The sequence below is a fragment of the Talpa europaea genome (genome assembly GCF_964194135.1).
Source record: "Talpa europaea genome assembly, chromosome: 11".
Taxonomy (NCBI): domain Eukaryota; kingdom Metazoa; phylum Chordata; class Mammalia; order Eulipotyphla; family Talpidae; genus Talpa; species Talpa europaea.
The window spans coordinates 54588207-54606993 of record NC_140078.1 but is presented as its reverse complement, the minus strand read 5'-3'; the positions used below and the strand labels follow the sequence as shown (position 1 = coordinate 54606993).

Genomic DNA, 18787 nt, shown 5'->3' with positions numbered 1-18787 from the left:
TCTGGCCTGTAACCTAGTTCTTGTATGCATAAATAAATAAATCTTAAAAAAAAAAAGATATTTGTTTTTGTCATGATTTAAAGGGTGTTATGCCATCTAGTGGGTGGAGGCCAGGGATGTTGCTGTTGTCCTGCAGCATAGTATTACTCCCTACAGCAAGAATTATTGGGCCTCAAATGCCAACAGTGCTGCTATTGAGAAAACCTGCACTAAAGGCAAAGCCTTTAACTTCTGCATCCTACAGCTTTTTTTTTTAATAACTTTTATAAAAAGATTTATTTATTTATGCATACAAGAACTGGGGTACAGGCCAGAGTTGGCGGGGGGTGAGAGGATTCCCCAGAGACAGAGTGGGGAGTAGAACAGGCAGATCTACTGAAATATACTGCTGAGAGGAGCAGCAGGAGAGTCAGGAGAGGTCTGCTGCACCATGTGGGTAGCTCCCTGGCATGCCGAGGATTGAACACGTGCTGAAGTGGCTGTGGACAGCTTCACAGGTTGCGTCTTAACCCCCTGCACCACCAGGGAGGTCCCCATGCATCCCACAACTTTTATCACCCTTCACAATCCTAGTTTTTTCCTTCTGTCTTTTTGATGTTACCCCAAGGAAGGAATACAGGGAAGAGTGACTCCCACAAACAACGTCTGATATTTGATGAGGGAGCTTACAGAAATATAATCCTGTGACAAATTGGAATCAGAATTGAGAATGCATTTAGAAGGATTCTGTGTTTTTCTAGAAGTCTCCTATGGAATTAGGTTGTTGGAGCCTCAGAGAGGGAGACTGCAAATGAACTGCCTGAAAGCTCAAGACTGGTGGCCAGTAAGGGTAAATTAAAATGCCTCATTCTAGGTTTCATCCAGTCATTGTGGTAATTTTAGTCACTCTGTGCAGCTGGGCCACTTAGGAGGTCACTGTGGCTATAAGGCAGGCAGCAGCAGCCCCTCCATTCTGGGATATAGTTTGTTCAGGTGGAAGTGTGGGCAAAGAGCTCCCTCCAGCTGACTGGCCCCCCTCCCCCCATAGACTTTTCTGAGCCTACAGTGGGAGGAATCAGTTATTTCTCTGGCTTTTTAGTTTCATTCCTTTGCCAAGAGATAAACCTTCCAGTCCTTTTCTTAATGTAAATTACCCACTCTTTGATTGCTTTAAAATAACTCAGGGCTGGGTAGCCCTGAATTATTCTTTTTATCAGGGCTACCCAGCCCTGAGTTATTCTTTTTATCATTCCTCACATGTACATAAAAAGAAATGCTCAAGTAATATGTTAATTGTAGGAATATATATGTACAAAAAGAATATATACTGAATGTGTATATATACAAAAATAAATACAAATCATTTGTATAATCTTTACCCACAGATTAACTACTGTTGACATTTTAGACCTTTCATCTATGCATATTTAGTATTGTTTTACAAAGCTGTGATCATACTGCACATACTTTCTTTTCCCTGGGATATATTGGGAGTATCTTTCCATATCAATAAATATCATTCTTCATCAGAGTCTGGACTACAGCCTGGTACGTTGTAGTCAATGTATTTGTCTCTCTTAATGCTGAGAAGCCATGGGTTGTAGTCATGATGCTTCCTTGAATTTAACTTATAAGGGCAGAATGTTTCAGAAGCAGGTCAGGGGGTCAGGGGATGATGAAAAGGTGCTCAGCAGTCTTTTAGGAGCTCTCTGTAGCAACTGTGACAGAAAATTTTCATGTTTCTTACACGAATTCCAGGTTCCCAGCCCTGAGTGTCACAGACAATGCTTATGGTAGCTCTGAGTGGCCAGTTACAGTCCTGGGGCAGAGCAAAGGTGATTTGGAAAGAGGATGAAGAAGGGGGAAGACCAGAAGAAAAGAAAAAGCAAAAGGTGTTTGGAAAAATAAGGGGAGTGAAGATGCCAAGATCCTGGCTGTGGTGAAGCTGGCTGGTACCAGCCTGAGCCAACTCTGCACTCCCCTTTTCCCCCAGCCATGGGAGCTTTTCCAATGAGGTAACACCAAGTCTCTGCTCTCAGATTTAAATGCCTGTGTGCTCCTCACTATCAAGGCTTTTCAAATACTCACATCTGCACTGCATTACCAAAGAGGCACATGTGTTTGTGGAAGATAATTTATAGCAACAGATAACAAGCCACAGCCCGGAGAAGCTCCACCAATAACCTGGGGGAGAGTCTGAACTCATATGGAAAGAGAGAATGGGTTAAATGAATTATGATGCACAAATAAATTATGGGACCATTATACACACATGTGTCACACATGCCATGGAGGTTTTATAACTGAAGAAAAGGCAAAGGTTTCATCCTAAATTTATAAAGGAAGAACCTTTAATGTTTTCTTTCCTCCTTGCAGAAGCAGCCTGTGTTTCTGGGTTGCTCCCTCTATCCTGGGGGTTAGTACCAGGAGAAAGCACCCCCAAATCTGTGGCACCCCAGTGTTTACCAAAGGAATTAGTAACACGTCTAATATTAGCCCACTACCTGCCACAGGATCAATGCTACATTTTAAAGATTTATTTATTTATTTATACTAGCACTGAGTACAGTCAGAAGAACGGGAGGGTGAGAGAATTCACCAGAGCCAGAGCGGGGAGCAGACAGGCAGAAGGACCGAAGTACACTGCTGAGGGGAGCAGCAGGTGCGGCAGGAGGGGTCTGCATGCCATGTGGGACCCTCACCGGTGGCTGGGGATCAAACCGGCTCTGCAGAGGCTGCGGGCAGCTTCACAGCCAAGCGCTCAACCGCTGTGCCACTGGGGAGGCCCTCAATGCTACATTTTAATAGAGAGGAAACTTCTTGAGAGTAAAACTGTATTTTTGTTTTTCATAAATGCCACAATTAAAGATTTTTTTCTTATATTTGCTTAACAGTTTACAACACTATTTTGATCCCCAATCTCTTTAATTCACACAGTCTACTTGCCCAAGACCACATTCACCATGTCCAGAGCACTGTGTCAGAATCAGGGTCAGGAATGTGGGTGGGTCAAGGGGTTTGGAGGTCAGAGGGGTTTGACAGTATATTCTGAAAAATTTCCAGGATGATCCAAATATGCACCCCCTTCCCCCTTGGAGAAGCTCTGAAATACAATGACTCTTTCATCTTATCTCTTTCATTAAAGCCATTGTTCCCTGTAAAAATACTGTAACTTACTGAATCTATCTCCACAGTTGGCATTTGGATATTTCAAACTGTTTGCATTAAAAATAACAATAATGTACTTCCTTACAATATGCTACAGTTGAAGGAAATTCCTTCTCATTGCGCATTTAACTGCTCAGCAACAGCACACCTTGAATGAGGGGCTTGGTATGCCCTGCTCCAGCTCATACAGCAATTCTTGCTGATGTCAGAGGCACTGACCCTGATTTCAGAAGAGGTCCTCCATATTTCCAGAGGTTCCTTTAGTGACTCAATATCCCAACATAAACAAATGCTGTCTTTGATTTGATTCTTCTGTAGCAATCTAGAGGATTGGTGGCAGTGACTATTGGGATCTAAGTGCACCAATAGTTCTGTTTTTCTAAAAGGAGAGGGGACTGGAGGTCCTCTGGGAGGTAGCTGACTCATGGGGCTGCAGAACCACCTCATTTGTAAGACTTCCAAAGAATTACATTCCACTTGGTAACCTGGGTCAGTTCATTTAATTCTTTCGTGTGTGCTTTTGCCTTATCATTTCTTTAATTAGATTGGAGTAACAACAAGTACTTAATGGGAATAATAACAAAAACTATTATGATCTCACTACACTGTTGGGTGGAAGAATTACGTGAATAATTAAAAACCTGATAAGGGGTTTAACTTGCAAGTCATTAAGGGAAAGTAAAGCCAAGTGACTAGGTAAGTGCTGAAACTCACGAACAAGTTGCAGGCCACTCTGGAATCTCAGGAACCTGCTTTGAAGAGATAGCATGATTGCAGAGAGGGAAGACAAGGTTTTCTTGCTTGGTATTTTGAGACCAAAAAATGGGCCAGATATTAGCTGTCAATGAACTAGTAGAGAAATCTGGTGACTAAATAAACAGTACTTGAAAATCCTGCACAGGCACAAAGCTTTCACTGAGTAGCTGTGTGACATAAACACTGTGTGCACAAAGACATAGGTGCAAGGAGGCTAACTGCGACCTGAAGCTGAATATAAGTAATTGGAAGCTGTCTAAATGCTTAATAGTGAGACTGGATAGCCAAATTATGGACAAGCAAAGAAATAAAGTAGATGTTTAAACACTCAAGGAAAAATCTTCAAGTAAAAATAAAAATTAAGTCACCAAACAGCTTATCATTCTTATTTTTGTCTAAGAAGATACTTGCGTTGATGACAGGAGTAAGGGAGAAAGGCTGATGGAGAGGAATCTTCAGTCTTTAATTCAAATTTTTTAGAGAGAATAAAATTTTTTGGAAAAAAAAATTATGTAACCAGTTCTCCCACACAGTACCAGAAAAAAATATCTCTATTCTCTGACTGCTACTTAATTACTAATATGCATGTTTTCTTATTGCTTGTTGGTTTGTGTTTATCTTTATCCTCATTTCCATAGCCATAAGCACTCACATTCTTTCCAGAACTCCTGTTTCTCTTTAGCATTTCTTTTTTTTTTAATTTTTATTTTTATATTCCCCATACAGCTGCAACCCCCTTACTTTGACCCCAATCCTTCCTTTCCCCACCCCCCCCCCATAGTGTGTCTCTGGTTCATAGTTGTTCGTTGATTTTGATTTTTTCTTTCTTATAGCTATTCTTTTATTTATTTATTTATTTATACAAGCACTGGGTACAGTCAGAAGCGTGGGAGGGATGAGAGAATTCACCAGAGCCAGAGCGGGGAACAGAACAGGCAAACTGACAAAATACACTGCTGAGGGGAGCAGTGGGCGCGGCAGGAGAGGTCTGTCATGCCATGTGGGACCCTCGCAGGCGGCTGGGGATCGAACCGGAGCTGCAGAACCAGCGCTGCAAAGGCTGCAGGCAGCTTCGCAAACCAGCGCTCAACCGCTGCGCCACCAGGGGAGGCCCTTTTCTTTAGCATTTCTGTGAACTATATGATACCAGCTATTGCTCCTGGACAAATTACTGTTATACTACCTTCATCCTGGGTTTTAAAAATTGTGATTTGTGGTGGTAAGAAAAAATAAATTAGGGGTTGTCAACATTTTATTTACCAAGTAAGGAGCAGCTCTCATCCACAATCACTACCAATTCACATCAAAATATCTTTTTTTTTTTTTTAAAGGAGAACATCTTATTACCGCATGTTTGGATTTCATGGGGCAGACTGAAGAGGGGAAAAAAGTATTTGCAGAAATTGACAGAGTTTTGACAAATAGAGTATAAATCCCCTGAGAAAAGCAAGAAGTTTCCACCACCAGGTTATAAAACAAAGAATATTTCAATATCCAAATAATACATAAGCTCAGAATATAGAACAGTTCTTTAGGTCGATTGAGCTTTATGAAAATATATTTAAATTTATGAGAAATCTACTACTTTAGCTTATTCTACCATATTTGGCTTAGATCAGGAAAACAAAATTTTTCATGAAATGTTTATCAAATTCAGGATATGGGAGAAAGGGTAAGAGCATAGCAAAATTGGTAAGGTTTTATTTCTTAATCTATATATAGGAAAATGGGTGTTACCTTTTCTTGACTTTTTATCTTAGATTATGAATAATTAAAGCAAAAAATGTGTCCAGCATGGGCTAGCTTTAAGAAACCACTGATTCAGTTGAAGACATCCATTTCAAGAATTACTGAGGTCTGTATGTATGGTTAAGTGACCTGCCCGAGCAGAGTTCAGAGAAGTTCAGGACTTTGCATTATTCTCAGTCGTGTGTCTGGATGCAAGTGGAATTCTGCTTTTTGCACTGTTAAGTTATTTGCATGAAATGGAATTAAATTATTTCCAGTGTCTAGAAAACATTTCTACATAAAATGTAATTGCGAATGTTTGCCATATTTTACATTATAAAAGCATAAAATTATGTTGAGCAGAAACAGGCTTATTTATAAAATATATTACCTATGTTTTTCAGCTAAGTGGATTCAAGGGGCTTTCAGGACTAGAGGAAGGTGATTCTATCCTTCACCTTCAAAGACCTATACAGTATCTATGGTAACTTGGTCCCAACTAAGGCAGCAGAAAATCTCTTTTAAATAATAGGTTTTCCTATTATTATTAAGCTATATATAGCTTAAGAAATAAAACCTTACCAATTTTGCTGTGCACGAACCCTTTCCCTGCCCCCCCCATCCTGAATTTGGTAGGTCCCCTGTTTTTATATTTTCTAACTCTGATCACCACACATGTTCACTACAATAGCAGAGCAGGAGGCGGGGTGCTGTAGGCACCTGTGGGTACATACCTCACAGCAAAGTGCAAGATAGTTGGGCCTGGTTTCTTAGGCAGATCATGGTCAAGAACTCGGTGATCTAACTGCAGCCACTTCTGCTGACCTCTGTAAGGACAAAGCGAAGAATAGAAAAGTTATTAAACTATTGGGTTGGCAAGGCTGTGGGGAAACAGTTACTTTCAGACAGTGACGGGAGGAGTGTAACCTGTTACAACTGGCAATGAAGCCAATTTAACAATTTCTGTACCAATTATAAAAGCACCTGCACTGAACCAGCGTTTTCTTTTCCAGTAGTTTATCAAGATCAACTTGCATATGTAAAAAAAAAAAAAAAAGCCCATGTATAAAGTTATTTACTGTAGCATTGAATATCGAAAAGGCTCAAAATAACCTAAATGTCCAACAGGGATTATTTGAACAAGGGAATTTAAACTGAGCAATGAAAAGCAAAGCAATTATACACAAGATGGAGTGTATCTTTACAAGCGTATTCTGAACAATTTTCAGTTTCCAATATATTAAATGGAAAGATAAGATGCATAATTGTGAGAACAGTATCTCATCATTTTTAAATTAAAAAGTATAAACATATAACAGCTATATATCTCTTTTTACATATTTCTCTTCATGTAAAATATCTTTATATGAATATAAAATCTGAGAAAAATAAACTGATAACAGTGGTTGCTTTTAGAGGTAAAAACCTAGATGTTAATACATAAATCTTTAAATTCTTATTAAATCTGAAATCTGAAATAATTTAGTCAAGAGGAGAAAAATTTCTGGCTTAATGAAATCAGACCCAGATAACAATATTATAGCTTTAAAAACATATAGTATCACATACTCTCTAGGGCTGCTATTTTTTGCTATATTATATGTATTATATGTATATAATATAATATAATATAATATAATATAATATAATATATATTATATACATTACATATAGACATAACCTAAGTATATAATATGTAATATATTTTATATATAATGCATACATATTAGGGACTTCCCAATATTTAAGCTTGTATTTGTTTATTTATTTAAGATGCTCATAATGTTCATGGGTATAAACAGTCCTCCCTAAATTTTGACCTTAAAGGGATCAAATGAATTTATGACACTGGCTCAGGATTGTTAGTATGGCTTTTTTTAGGAATGTCCAACAAAGTTCATCCATTTTAGAGTATAATTTCGCAGAGAGCAGAGACTCCGTTTTGCTCACTTATATCAAACATAAGAACATGTGATAGTGGAGAGATGTCAAATAATTAAAAAAAAACCCTAAATGGACTAGAAGACATTTCCAAAGCTATTTTATCTTTGAGTAAACATTTTTTTAAAAACCCAGAAAACTTTAAGTTGTATTCATTGTAAGTAGATAGAAATGGGCATAAACAGCAATAGTAGTAGTAATAATAGCCACCCCTTATTGAGCCACTACTGTGTGCCAACCAACAAGTTGGAATCTTTAATATACTAACACTATAATTTACGTAAGTCTGCAAGGAAAGTGGCAGAACTGGTATTTGAAAGCAGAACATTGAATAAAGGGGGAAATATAAAGAGACTTTTTTTGATATCTGTCACTTACTAATGTTTTCACTGAAAAAAAATGTGCCTTAGTTCATGTAATTACATGGTGAGGCTTCTGACAAATGTCCCTAGCTTTCTTTGAAATTATATTATGGAGATAAATAACCTTATGTGAATGACATAGGAGATGTTCCCAGATCTACTACTATTTTTTTTTAAAGATTTATTTATTTATGCATACAAGAACTGAGGGTACAGTCCTGAGGTTCAGGGGAGTGAGAGGATCAACCAGAGAGAGAGCAGGGAACAGAACAGGTGGACTGACTGAGATGCACTGCTGAGGGGAGCAGAGGGCGAGATAGGAGAGGTCTGCTGTGCCATGTGGGTAGCTCCCTGGCTGGCTGGGGATCAAACTCATGTTGCAGTGGTTGGCAATAGCTTGATAGTGCTGTCTTTAACCCCTGAGCCAACAGGTTGCCTCAGATCTACTATTTTTATGTGTAATAATATAGGAAGATAGGGGACCGGAAAGTTAAGAGATTCTTGCACTCCATTTTCAGTCATATTGTGCTGACTTAAAGACATAAGCTATGTTTATGATATTCAAATGTGTATCTTAAAATACATAATATTGTGTAGTATCAGGTCTCAAAAGTGGTCTTACAGAAAATGAGATCAATTTCAACTTGACTGTTTTGCTTTTATATAGGAAAGATGTCCAAGAATGTTAAAGAAAGTGGTATAATAAATCAATTATATAAACCATAGAGACTAACTCAAATCACTATAATACGTGGTGAAAATTCATAGATATCATCCTAGATATATATAGAAGATGTTCTAACAGGGTTAACCCTTTGGAAGAAACTGTAATTGGAGTGAAGAGGTATCCAATGGGGGTTGGCCTCAAACATATTAAATGCTTCTATATGTACATGTAATATAATTTTGACAAAAAATTAAAAATAAATTAGATTTAAAAAATCCATTATCTTACCAATAGGATAACATAAATACAAAAAAAGTGAGAATTACCCATACTTCTATCACTTAGGTATATAACCAAGGTTAACTAACATTGTTTCATAGTCATAGGGACTAAACTGAGATCAAAAGCACTTACTGTTTATAACTTGTTTTTTTGTCAAGTTTTTCCATCAGCAAATATAATCGATCTAATCAATACCTCAAAAAGACAGCTGAGTCTACAACTTCATCTTTATCAGGCTGTGCAAGCCAACCTTACACTAAGTTTCCCTTTTGGCTAGCATTGTATGAGCCAGAGGCCCATCATCTCATGCTCATGCGAGAGTCATTACTGCCTTGTAAAATACATTAGTCATTTCTTAATAAACAAACTTTTTTTTTGCATTTAAAGTATACATTTCAATGGTTTTTAGTATGTTTGCATATGTCTACAGTTATTACCACATTAATTTCTTTTTTATTTTCTTACATTGTTGTTCATTTTTACACAGTAATTGGTTTCTCCCCTCAGGTGCAGCCCCCCCACCACTTCTCCCACCACCATATAAATGGTGATTCATCACCACAGTCCCTTGTGCTCTTCTCTCCCCTGTTTTGTTTGACCTCTGCCCCCCACCCCATACCCCTTGCTGTATGCCTCAGATCTATGGTCAGCTTGCTAGTTTTGTCTTTTATTTTGACCTTTTGCTCAGTTTTTCCTATTTATGGGATGGTTTCACTTATATGTGGAAGGTAGAGAAACTGAACATAAACAAACTTGATTTAGCAGAATCTTTCAAAATAGGGCAAGACAAAAATGAAATGGATTGCCATTAATTCAAAAGGGCACCTGCATCCCTATGTTTACCGCAGCACTATTTAGCTTAGCACAATAGCTAAGCTATGGAAACAATCCAAATGCCCAAAAATACATGACTGGATATGTGGTACATATAGACAATGGAATATTACTCAGCAATCAAAAAAGATAAACTCATGCAATTTGCAGCAACATGGATGGAGCTAGAAGGGATCATGCTCAGCAAAATAAGCCAGAAAGAAAAAGAAAAATACCAGATGGTCTCACTCACAGCAGGAATTTAGAAAACCTAAATAAGGGACCAGGAAAAATAATTATACTGAAGTAAAAATCAAAATAAACAAGCAACTATAAACCAGAGACAAATTCGGGGGTGGTGGTGTAAGGGGATGAGGAATTAGGGTCAAAATAAAGGGGGTGGGAATTGCATGGGGAATATACAAGATGGCAATGCATACATTGTGCAAAAAATGAAAAATGATGTAAAATATATAAAATAAAAAAGAACAAAAAAATTAAACATTAAAAAAATGTTAAACATAAAAAAAAAGAAATGGATTGAGGGAGATGGACATAATGCAGAACAGAAGGGTGTCTGCTTCAAGAGGTCCATGACTGCCCTCTAGGGGTTAAAGACACCCCCGGCACGTGGAATACCAGAAAGCACTGACAACTGTAATCCCACTCCCTCTAATAGAACCATGAATTTGCTTTTGTGGGCCACCATCACTACTTCTATTATGTACCCACACAATTCTATTTTTCTATTACTTTTCTTGGCCTGTGGAGAAAAGTATAGACACAGTAGCTAGTTTCACTGATGAAATGTTCCTCTTAGCTTTGCCTTAATCTGGTCAAAGGCAAGTGGCTGATGTGGCATCTAGGCTGGAAAATGCAATTCAGACAGCATCTTGGGAGAGATCCGACTCAGTGGTTTATGCGGGGTAGGGGAGGGAAGTGCTGGAAGAAAGTAATTTCCAAAAACATTTAGCAGACAAAGAAAAAGAACTAGACTTGGGACCAAGACATTCCAGGGAGACACCCTTAGACAGAAGCAATTTTCCAGGCCTGTTCCCCAGAAAGGTAGAAATAGCCAATTCCTACTCCTCCCCACCTCCGCCATCAAAAGCCCAGCTCATACTTCTTCTGAAAATAAACACAGCTAGAGCCAGGAGACACCTTCCAAACTGGTCATAATTCAAAAATAGATGCTGCTGTCTTTCACAGGCAAGTACAGGAAGGACATTTTGAAGCCAGACTTCTTGGAAAGACTTTCGCCATTGGCCACTGTATCCAAGGGAGACAGCTGGAGGAGACACTTGAGCAAGACAGTCTTCTTCCACTAGAGTATTCAGTAAGAAATCCCAGGATAAATGAGGAGGAAGGTGGCCCAAGTCATTTAGGAAGTCATTCATATTATGCCTTTTCTTTCCAAAGAGAAGGTCTTGCAGTCTGTATGTCTGATTTATATGCTGTCTGGTTTATGCATACCTGACCTTGGAGCTTTCCCAAAAGCCTTCCATGTGGTCAGGACCCCCTTTTCCAGGCCACCATGAGCCATGCAGCCTGGGGGACTAGTGACTCCAGTCATAAATCATGTCACTGTTCTGCTTAATATCCTCCAGTGGCCCCAGGGAGTCTCCCCCATCTATGTGACTCACCAGACTCACTCTGATCTTGTCTCTTACATCTTACTCTACCATTAGGCCAGTCTCCTCACCAGCGGGGGAATTTCCATGATCATGACCACACTCATGCATCAGCCCACAAAATGAGTCTACCATGGAATGCCATCTCCTCTTCCCTCTTCTTAAAGTCTACCTGGCCTGCCAGTCCAATTTTACTTATCCTTCTATCCTAGTGTTTCTTCAGCCTCCTTCTGAACACTACTGCACTGATTACTCATAGGATGATAGCCCCCTTTTATTATGTGCCTGTGCTATAGACTTTGCATATCTTACCAGATTTAATGGTAATACTTTGACCCTATTATATGAGCCTTATATAGTACATACTATTTGGGTACTATTATTATGCCCACTGTCTAGAGAAAAATCAAGTGTTGGTGATGTTAAATAATTGGACTAACATTGCACATTTACCAAGATTCTTAAATATTTACCTCTCGCCTCACTTTCAACCCCTTATCTTGACTTTTTTTCTTAAAGATAATCACAACAACAAACACACCAAACTCAACCCATCTTGTGCTGGCTTTCTCTGGAATGCCTCCCCAGACTTCCATAGAGCTGGCACTTGCTTTTTTATTATAGAAATCTTCTTGGCCCTTGTCTAAAGCTTACCCTTAGTTTCTTATTGATTATGATGATGATTGTGGCCTCTTATGTAATATTCTTCAAAACATTTTATTTGTTTTCTTATTCTGCTAGATCATACCACTGTAATATAAACTCCACTAAAGTAAGAACTTTGTGTTATTTTCAGTTGATCCCTGAGACCTATAACCATAAACTATGCTGGTATCTCATGGGCACTCAAGAAATATTTTTTGGATGAAAAATTTACTCTAATATTCATGCTTTTAGCTTCTATGTCATCTCTATATTGGAATCAATAGCACTTGTGGTTTATACCATATAACTTAGCCATGTATTTATGTCTTATAATGTTTACTATTATGTCATTCACATACAGATTTGACCTCTGTGTTGTGTGATTAATCACTGATTCGCATGAACCAGTCGTTCATAGTGGGAGCTTGGTTGTTGGACACCTGCATTTCCTATTTTGTCCAGCAGGGGACTGACCGTACAGGTTCTCAAAGGGTGGCCGAGTGAACAGATAAATCTGTGATTCAGAGTGAGGTGGGTGATATCAAGTGCATTTTCTGTTTTGTCAAACTCAATTTCAGAGCCATCCTGAGTCTGATTTTTTTAATTTTTTGCATAAGTTTTTGGATTTTTCTACCTCTCCGGACAACTCAGCTGCCCAGCTGGCTCAACCCACTCAAGTTCTGGGCCTGCTGTCATTTCTGGGAGGTCTTGCAGCCCACCCAGGATGGAAATAAACAGAAACTACAAGGTGTTAAAAACGAATTAACCCATTCATGAGATTACTCTATGCCTGATTAAACTGAAGAGTTGAAAAAACATTGAGACTGGGAGAGCTATGGAAAGAATGCTGGGTGGTTGGCTAATATACTTTGTGTCTGGAATATATATTCACTTGAACTTTAATATTTGAAGAGCTCTTTGGAAATTATCCCCACAAAGGGAAAGAATTCCTCTGATAAATGTAACAGACTGCACATAATGTAGCCAAATCAGGCATCTTTAAAAACAGACACATACACACACTCAAATATACACTCAGCAAAGAGCTGGTAAAACCAAACATAGTTGCTTACATGGAGTTTTAAATTCTCTCAAATTTGTTGCTATATATCTTTCTCATTTCAGAGAGGATTTAAGTCATTGACAGATACATACAATACCCAAGTTAGCATAAAAAATGGAAACAAAGTCAAAATAAGATAGTAGAGAGGTAACATAAAATGGACCAACTTGAAAGTTAAAAAGTACCTCCCTGGTAGTGCAAGGGGTTAAGTGTCAGCACTATGAAGCAATCCGCAGTTACTACAGCATGAGTTCAATCCCTGGCCAGGGAGGTGACCCACATGGCCTGTCAGACCTCTCCTGTCTTGCCTGCTACTCCCCTCAGCCGTGTATTTCAGCCAATCTGCCTGTTCTGCTCCCCAATCTGTCTCTGGTGAATCCTCTCACCCTCTGCACTCCAGCTCTTGTATACATAAATAAATAAATCTTTAAAAAAAAAGTGCATTCCACACTAAACTACATCCATATATTTTGGGTGGGCCATGCATCGTCCCTTAAACATTCTTGCCTCCAACACCAAACCATTAACTCAGTTTCCAAATACAAGTGAATGACAATCTAGTATTTCTATTACTGATATATAAGCGAAATAAGCAAGCACCACTGCATTCAAAGAAATATGCAGATAGACTATCCAAGAATAACAAAATAATTGCAACAAATTTCCAGGACATTTGGGACAATATTTTGATTTTTTTTTAAAATGGTCAATAATCCCTTTGCAATAATCCTCAGAGAAAAATATTGTTTTAAAAAATCTTTACACAGGACATATTCTATTTTTTGGAGCATTTCCTCCTTTTTTTTTTTTTTTTTGCTTATTGTGAATGTAATGAGCAGGTAGCCAAGATGAAAGCCAAAGAAATTAAGCTTTAAATACTTACGTGTCATCTGTAAATGTGATTCCAAAATACTCCTTTTCTTTTAGGTTGAAATGTGAAGCCACGAGGTCCAGAAGCTCTCTTGACAAAAGTTTGGGCTGTCAAGATAATAATCTGATTAGAGACAATTTGGTTGCCTCTCTTTCTCTCTCTTATTGCTACCAACTTCCTCTGTCCCAAATAGTTTAAAGCAGCTTTTGTTTTTTATACCTAACCCTTTTGCTGTTGGAATTAATCTACTCAGTTTATTCTCTAAGAAACTGGGAAGGAGAGGAAATGGGAATAGGAATATCAATCAGATTATCCATTCATATATTTATTTGCAATTCAGTTCAATACCTTATTTTTTTCCCTCTAAGCTAATAGCGTGCTTACTAGTGCATTGGTTAAAATCAAGCTAGATTACATGGATGAAATCACTTGGGAAAAGGGTGTGCTGGAAAATACTCCAATATTTTGGAAAATCCCTAGTATGTTACTAGCGGGGAATAAGCTTTACTTGGTGGGGGCTAGTTGAAAAGGCTCAAGATCCAAGACAGAACTATTACTACTGCTGTTGCTGCTGCTACTACAAAATAGCAGTAGTTTTTATCATTGTGGTGTGGTCCTCATATCCATTTGTTAACCCTAACAATGAGCCTATGAAGTAATGGCTCTATTTCCACTTTATTATTTCATTTTATTAAAAATTATATATATATATATTTTACATTTTTTTTCCACATTGTTTGCTTTTTATAGATGAGCCAACCAGGTGTTCGCTTCGGCAGCACATATACTATAGATGAGCCAACCAAGCACCTCTCTCAAAGTTACAGTTCGGGCAGGGATTTGAAATCCGTTCTGTCTGATTCCCAAGGGTGACTTTTCCATCTCTCTCTAGGAATGGAGTAATTGTACCCATTGTGCAAAATCTTGTCCATAGTACTTGCTGAGTACCTAGTTAGAAAAAGGGTCTAAACTATAAGCTTTTGAGAAGCACTGGACCTGGTAGGAAAAAAAAAAAAAACCCCAACATAGCTTGAAATCAGCCCGGATGTGCAGAGAGGATACTGGATTTGCAGGAATGGGAAGAAAAGGGGGGCTCACAGGAGGGCATTCCAGAGGGGTTTATTTGAACTTTGCTAAAATGATTTAGGTATCAATACTGTGGTTTGAGGTTTGGTTTGCTACTGGGGAAGAAAGAATGGCCATGCTTTAAAAGGAAGGGAGAGAGGGAGGGAGGGAGGAAGGCGGCGGGGGTGGGGGGGTGGGGGGGTGGGGGGGTGCGGGGAGCTGGGGGGGTGGGGGGTGGGGGGGTGGGGGGGTGGGGGGGCTGGGGGGGTGGGGGGGAGACTGGGAGGGAGAGACAGATGGAGGGAAGGAGGGAAGAAAACTAATCTAAACAACAACTATTGTTGATGATGCATTCTAATGGAAGCTCGTGCATAGTGGGCTAGGATGACCTCAGAAGTGAGAAAGGAGAGAAGTCTAGCCTTAACAGGAGGTGTGGCTCTCAGAAGGGACTTCTAGGACTCTGAGTCTAGAGTGATAGGCAAATAAAAAGAGAAGCATCAACAATAAAAGGTCATCACTCAACATGGTCAATATAATTTATGAAGAGATTTTATTCACATATATAATCTAGCTTGGTTTTAACTATAATTCTGTGAGGAAAACTAAGCAATCTTAATGCAAAGTTCACAGCTGATGAAACTGGATTTTTAATTTGAACAATGTTAGAAAGTGGCAGAATGCAGATTCTCAGCTCAAAAATCAACCCTATGGATCGCACCATGATCTATTTACCTAAAGAGGGTGAGAGGCACTTGCTGGGTGTCACACAGCTACTGATAGTCAAAGTTGAGACTGGAATCCAAGTGTCGCTGAATCTATCTCTGGCCTGCAATTACTCTTACTTACAATTACTCTTACAAACTCAAGCCCAAGTTTTCTGATTGAAACTGCTTTTCTCTGCTTAAGCAATCCTGAGTTTTGAGGCACAAATGAGCAAGCCACAGGTCATGCGGCCCACAGAAGTACCAGGATGCGGTCGCTGTGTGGGGGACGCCTACCTGAACCAGCAGCTCCAGTCTCCTGTCATCCAGGAGGTGCACCTGGCAGTGCCTGCCCTCAGTCATCTGTGAGGACAAGATAGCAAGAGTGGCATCAGGTTTGAGGTTGGCAAACCAACCCCTGAACTCAATTTATAACTGGTATTACATGTGATGCAAAAATTGTTGCATTTGAGTTAACCAAAAGGCTTGGTCATAAACAGATTTACTATAAGGCATTAATTTTTGAATATTTTTTTTATTATTTTCCTATTTTTTAGCTTTTGTATTTAAAAGGAAAAGAAAGAAAGGCAAAGATGACCCATGTATTGAGAAAATAATGCCTATATAACAGTATACAAGATTATACTGTGGAAACAAGGTTTCCTTCTAGTGGAAACTTGTTTTCTTTAATCAATATTTTATTTTAAAGATTTATTTATTTATGCATACAAGAACTGGGATACAGGCCAGAGGTATGGGGTGGGGAGTGAGAGGATTCACCAGATACAGAGTGGGGAATAGAATGGGCAGATATACTATTTCAGCAGCGGGCGAGACAGGAGAGGTCTGCTGCACCATGTGGGTAGCTCCCTGGCCTGGGATCGAACTCATGCTGCTGTGGCTGCAGATAGCATCATAGGTTGTGTCTTAACCCCTTGTGCCAGCAGGGAGGCCCTTAATATTTTATTTTTCAAATGGAAATGTCTTTATATTTATTGGTGGATTAAATAAATATGATCATGTACCACTATAAGACAAAAAGATATGAACTAAAGTCTCCACTGTGGCAGTTTCTGGCCCCTATCACTACAACATCAGAATAATTAAGAACAGTTAAGGGCCTCCCTTGGTGGCACAGGCGGTTGAGCACAGTGCTGTGAAGCTGTCCACAGCATCTGTAGTGCCGGTTAGATTCCGGCCGGCCGAGGAGGGTCCCACATGGTGCCGCAAACCTCTCCTGTCTCGCCCACTGCTCCCCTCAGCAGTGTATTTTGTCAGTCTACCTGTTCTGTTCCCCGCTCTGTCTCTGGTGAATCCTCTCACCCTCCCGTGAATCTGGCCTGTACCCCAATTCTTGTATAAATAAATAAATAAATATTTTTTAAAAAAAGAACAATTAAGATACATAGTGAAGAACAGTGTGATATATACATTTTATCCCCTTTGATGAACTCCTGTGCCAAATCATTTTACCTGCAGAAATCATTCTTTCAGTTTGAGAATTGTCATAGGCCATCCTTTTATGTATTAGTATTTTCAGATATATGCAAGTATATGTTTAAATGATATCTTCATAAGTGTCTTACTTCAACATTATTATATTGCATATATTGTTCTGAAACTGTTACTAGTGTTCAATACATATGTATATGTAACTACCCTGAAATTTTTTACATCTCTATATATGAATCTATGTGTGTGTGTGTGTATTCAGCTACAACTAAGGTATACTTATGATTTATGCCCCTTGATTTTTTAAAATTCATTATTTCTTGGAGTTTTTTTAATTCTTTACACTTACAGACTATTTTTTTTAAAGTTCTAAAGTATCAATTTATCGTTAAGTTTATAATAATCAAATGAATCTTCTGTTGAGGAACACTTAGGCTTTGTCCAGTCTTTTGCTATTACAAATGTCACAAAGAACTTAGCACATCCAGCTTTGCCCACAGATGTGGCTGCTGTGTTACGTTATAAAAAAGTGCTAGGGCAACATTTTGTCTCACAGTCTCTCAAAACTTTAAGACCTGGAAACTCAGATAGCTATAAACCCAATTTAAAAAGAAATATAGTCCCCTTTATTGAGCACCAACTATATAGTTAGCATTGCTGTAGGCATTTGATATAAATTATGTGCAAGCAGCATAGTCCCTTCTGGGATTGACATTATTATTTAATAGACAAGGAAAATGAGAATCAGAATGGGACAAGCAACTTTCTTTCAATGAGGAAAATATGATCACACTTACATTTTTGAATGAATTTTGTTCTAGAGACTAAAAACTGGCTGACATGGTTGGATAATGTATTGTGGAGATACTGCTGTAGGAGCCACTGAGCTGGTGCTTAAGAGGCATGTGTCCTCAGATGTGTTCTTACTTGGCAAAGCCAAGATCAAATACACATATTTTTGGTAAAGGGAACAAATTTTTGTCCCAAGTACTGTGCTGAACACTTTATGTATAGTATCTCATTAAAACTCCACAACCAGGCCTCCCTGGTGGAGCAAGGGGTTAAAACGCAACCTATGGAGTTGTCCGCAGCCTCTGTGGCCGAGTTTGATTCCCGGCTGGCCAGGGAGCTACCCACATGGTGCAGCAGACCTCTCCTGACTCGGCCACTACTTCTCTCAGCAGTATACTTCAGTCGATCTGCCTGTTCTGTTCTCTACTCTGTCTCTGGTGAATCCTCTTACCTCCCCCCCCCCCCACACACACCTCTGTCCTGTACCCCAGCTCTTGTATGCATGAATTAAAAAAACAAACAAAAAAACAACTCCACAACCACCTACAATATGGCAGCGTCCCCATTTAACAGATAAGGAAAAGACTTTAAGGTAATTTATTAGAAGGTACAACCTTGGCAAGAAAAGGAAAACAAGTCAAGGTTTGAATTAAGGTCTAACTGGAAAAAAAAAGTCATCTATTTTTTATTCTTCTCTACTATGGAAGGAAATAAATAAATAAGTCAGTTTAAATAAATTTACTTCTTTTGTGAAGCCCACAAAAGCTAACCCCAAGTACATACCCTATGGAAAGATATAGTAAAATAATACTCAAGAGACCAACTCGCACAAAATGAATCCTTAAAGGAAGATGTCAAAGTGGATAAAATA

At 38.8% G+C, this 18787-nt stretch overlaps 1 protein-coding gene across 2 annotated transcripts in view; it reads right to left on the bottom strand.

Moving 5' to 3' along the window:
* The window catches only part of FRMD4B (FERM domain containing 4B), a gene marked incomplete at its 3' end in the record, with an annotated part of 177201 nt that overhangs the window by 108584 nt on the left and 49830 nt on the right, over positions 1-18787 (bottom strand). For both annotated transcript variants that reach the window (XM_084248254.1, XM_084248253.1), the window contains exons 2-4: positions 15970-16035; positions 13919-14013; positions 6366-6458 (exon numbers count right to left, since the gene is read on the bottom strand). In XM_084248254.1, coding sequence (XP_084104380.1) covers positions 6366-6458; positions 13919-14013; positions 15970-16035 — 254 coding nt within the window. The remainder of the gene's footprint in view (positions 1-6365; positions 6459-13918; positions 14014-15969; positions 16036-18787) is intronic.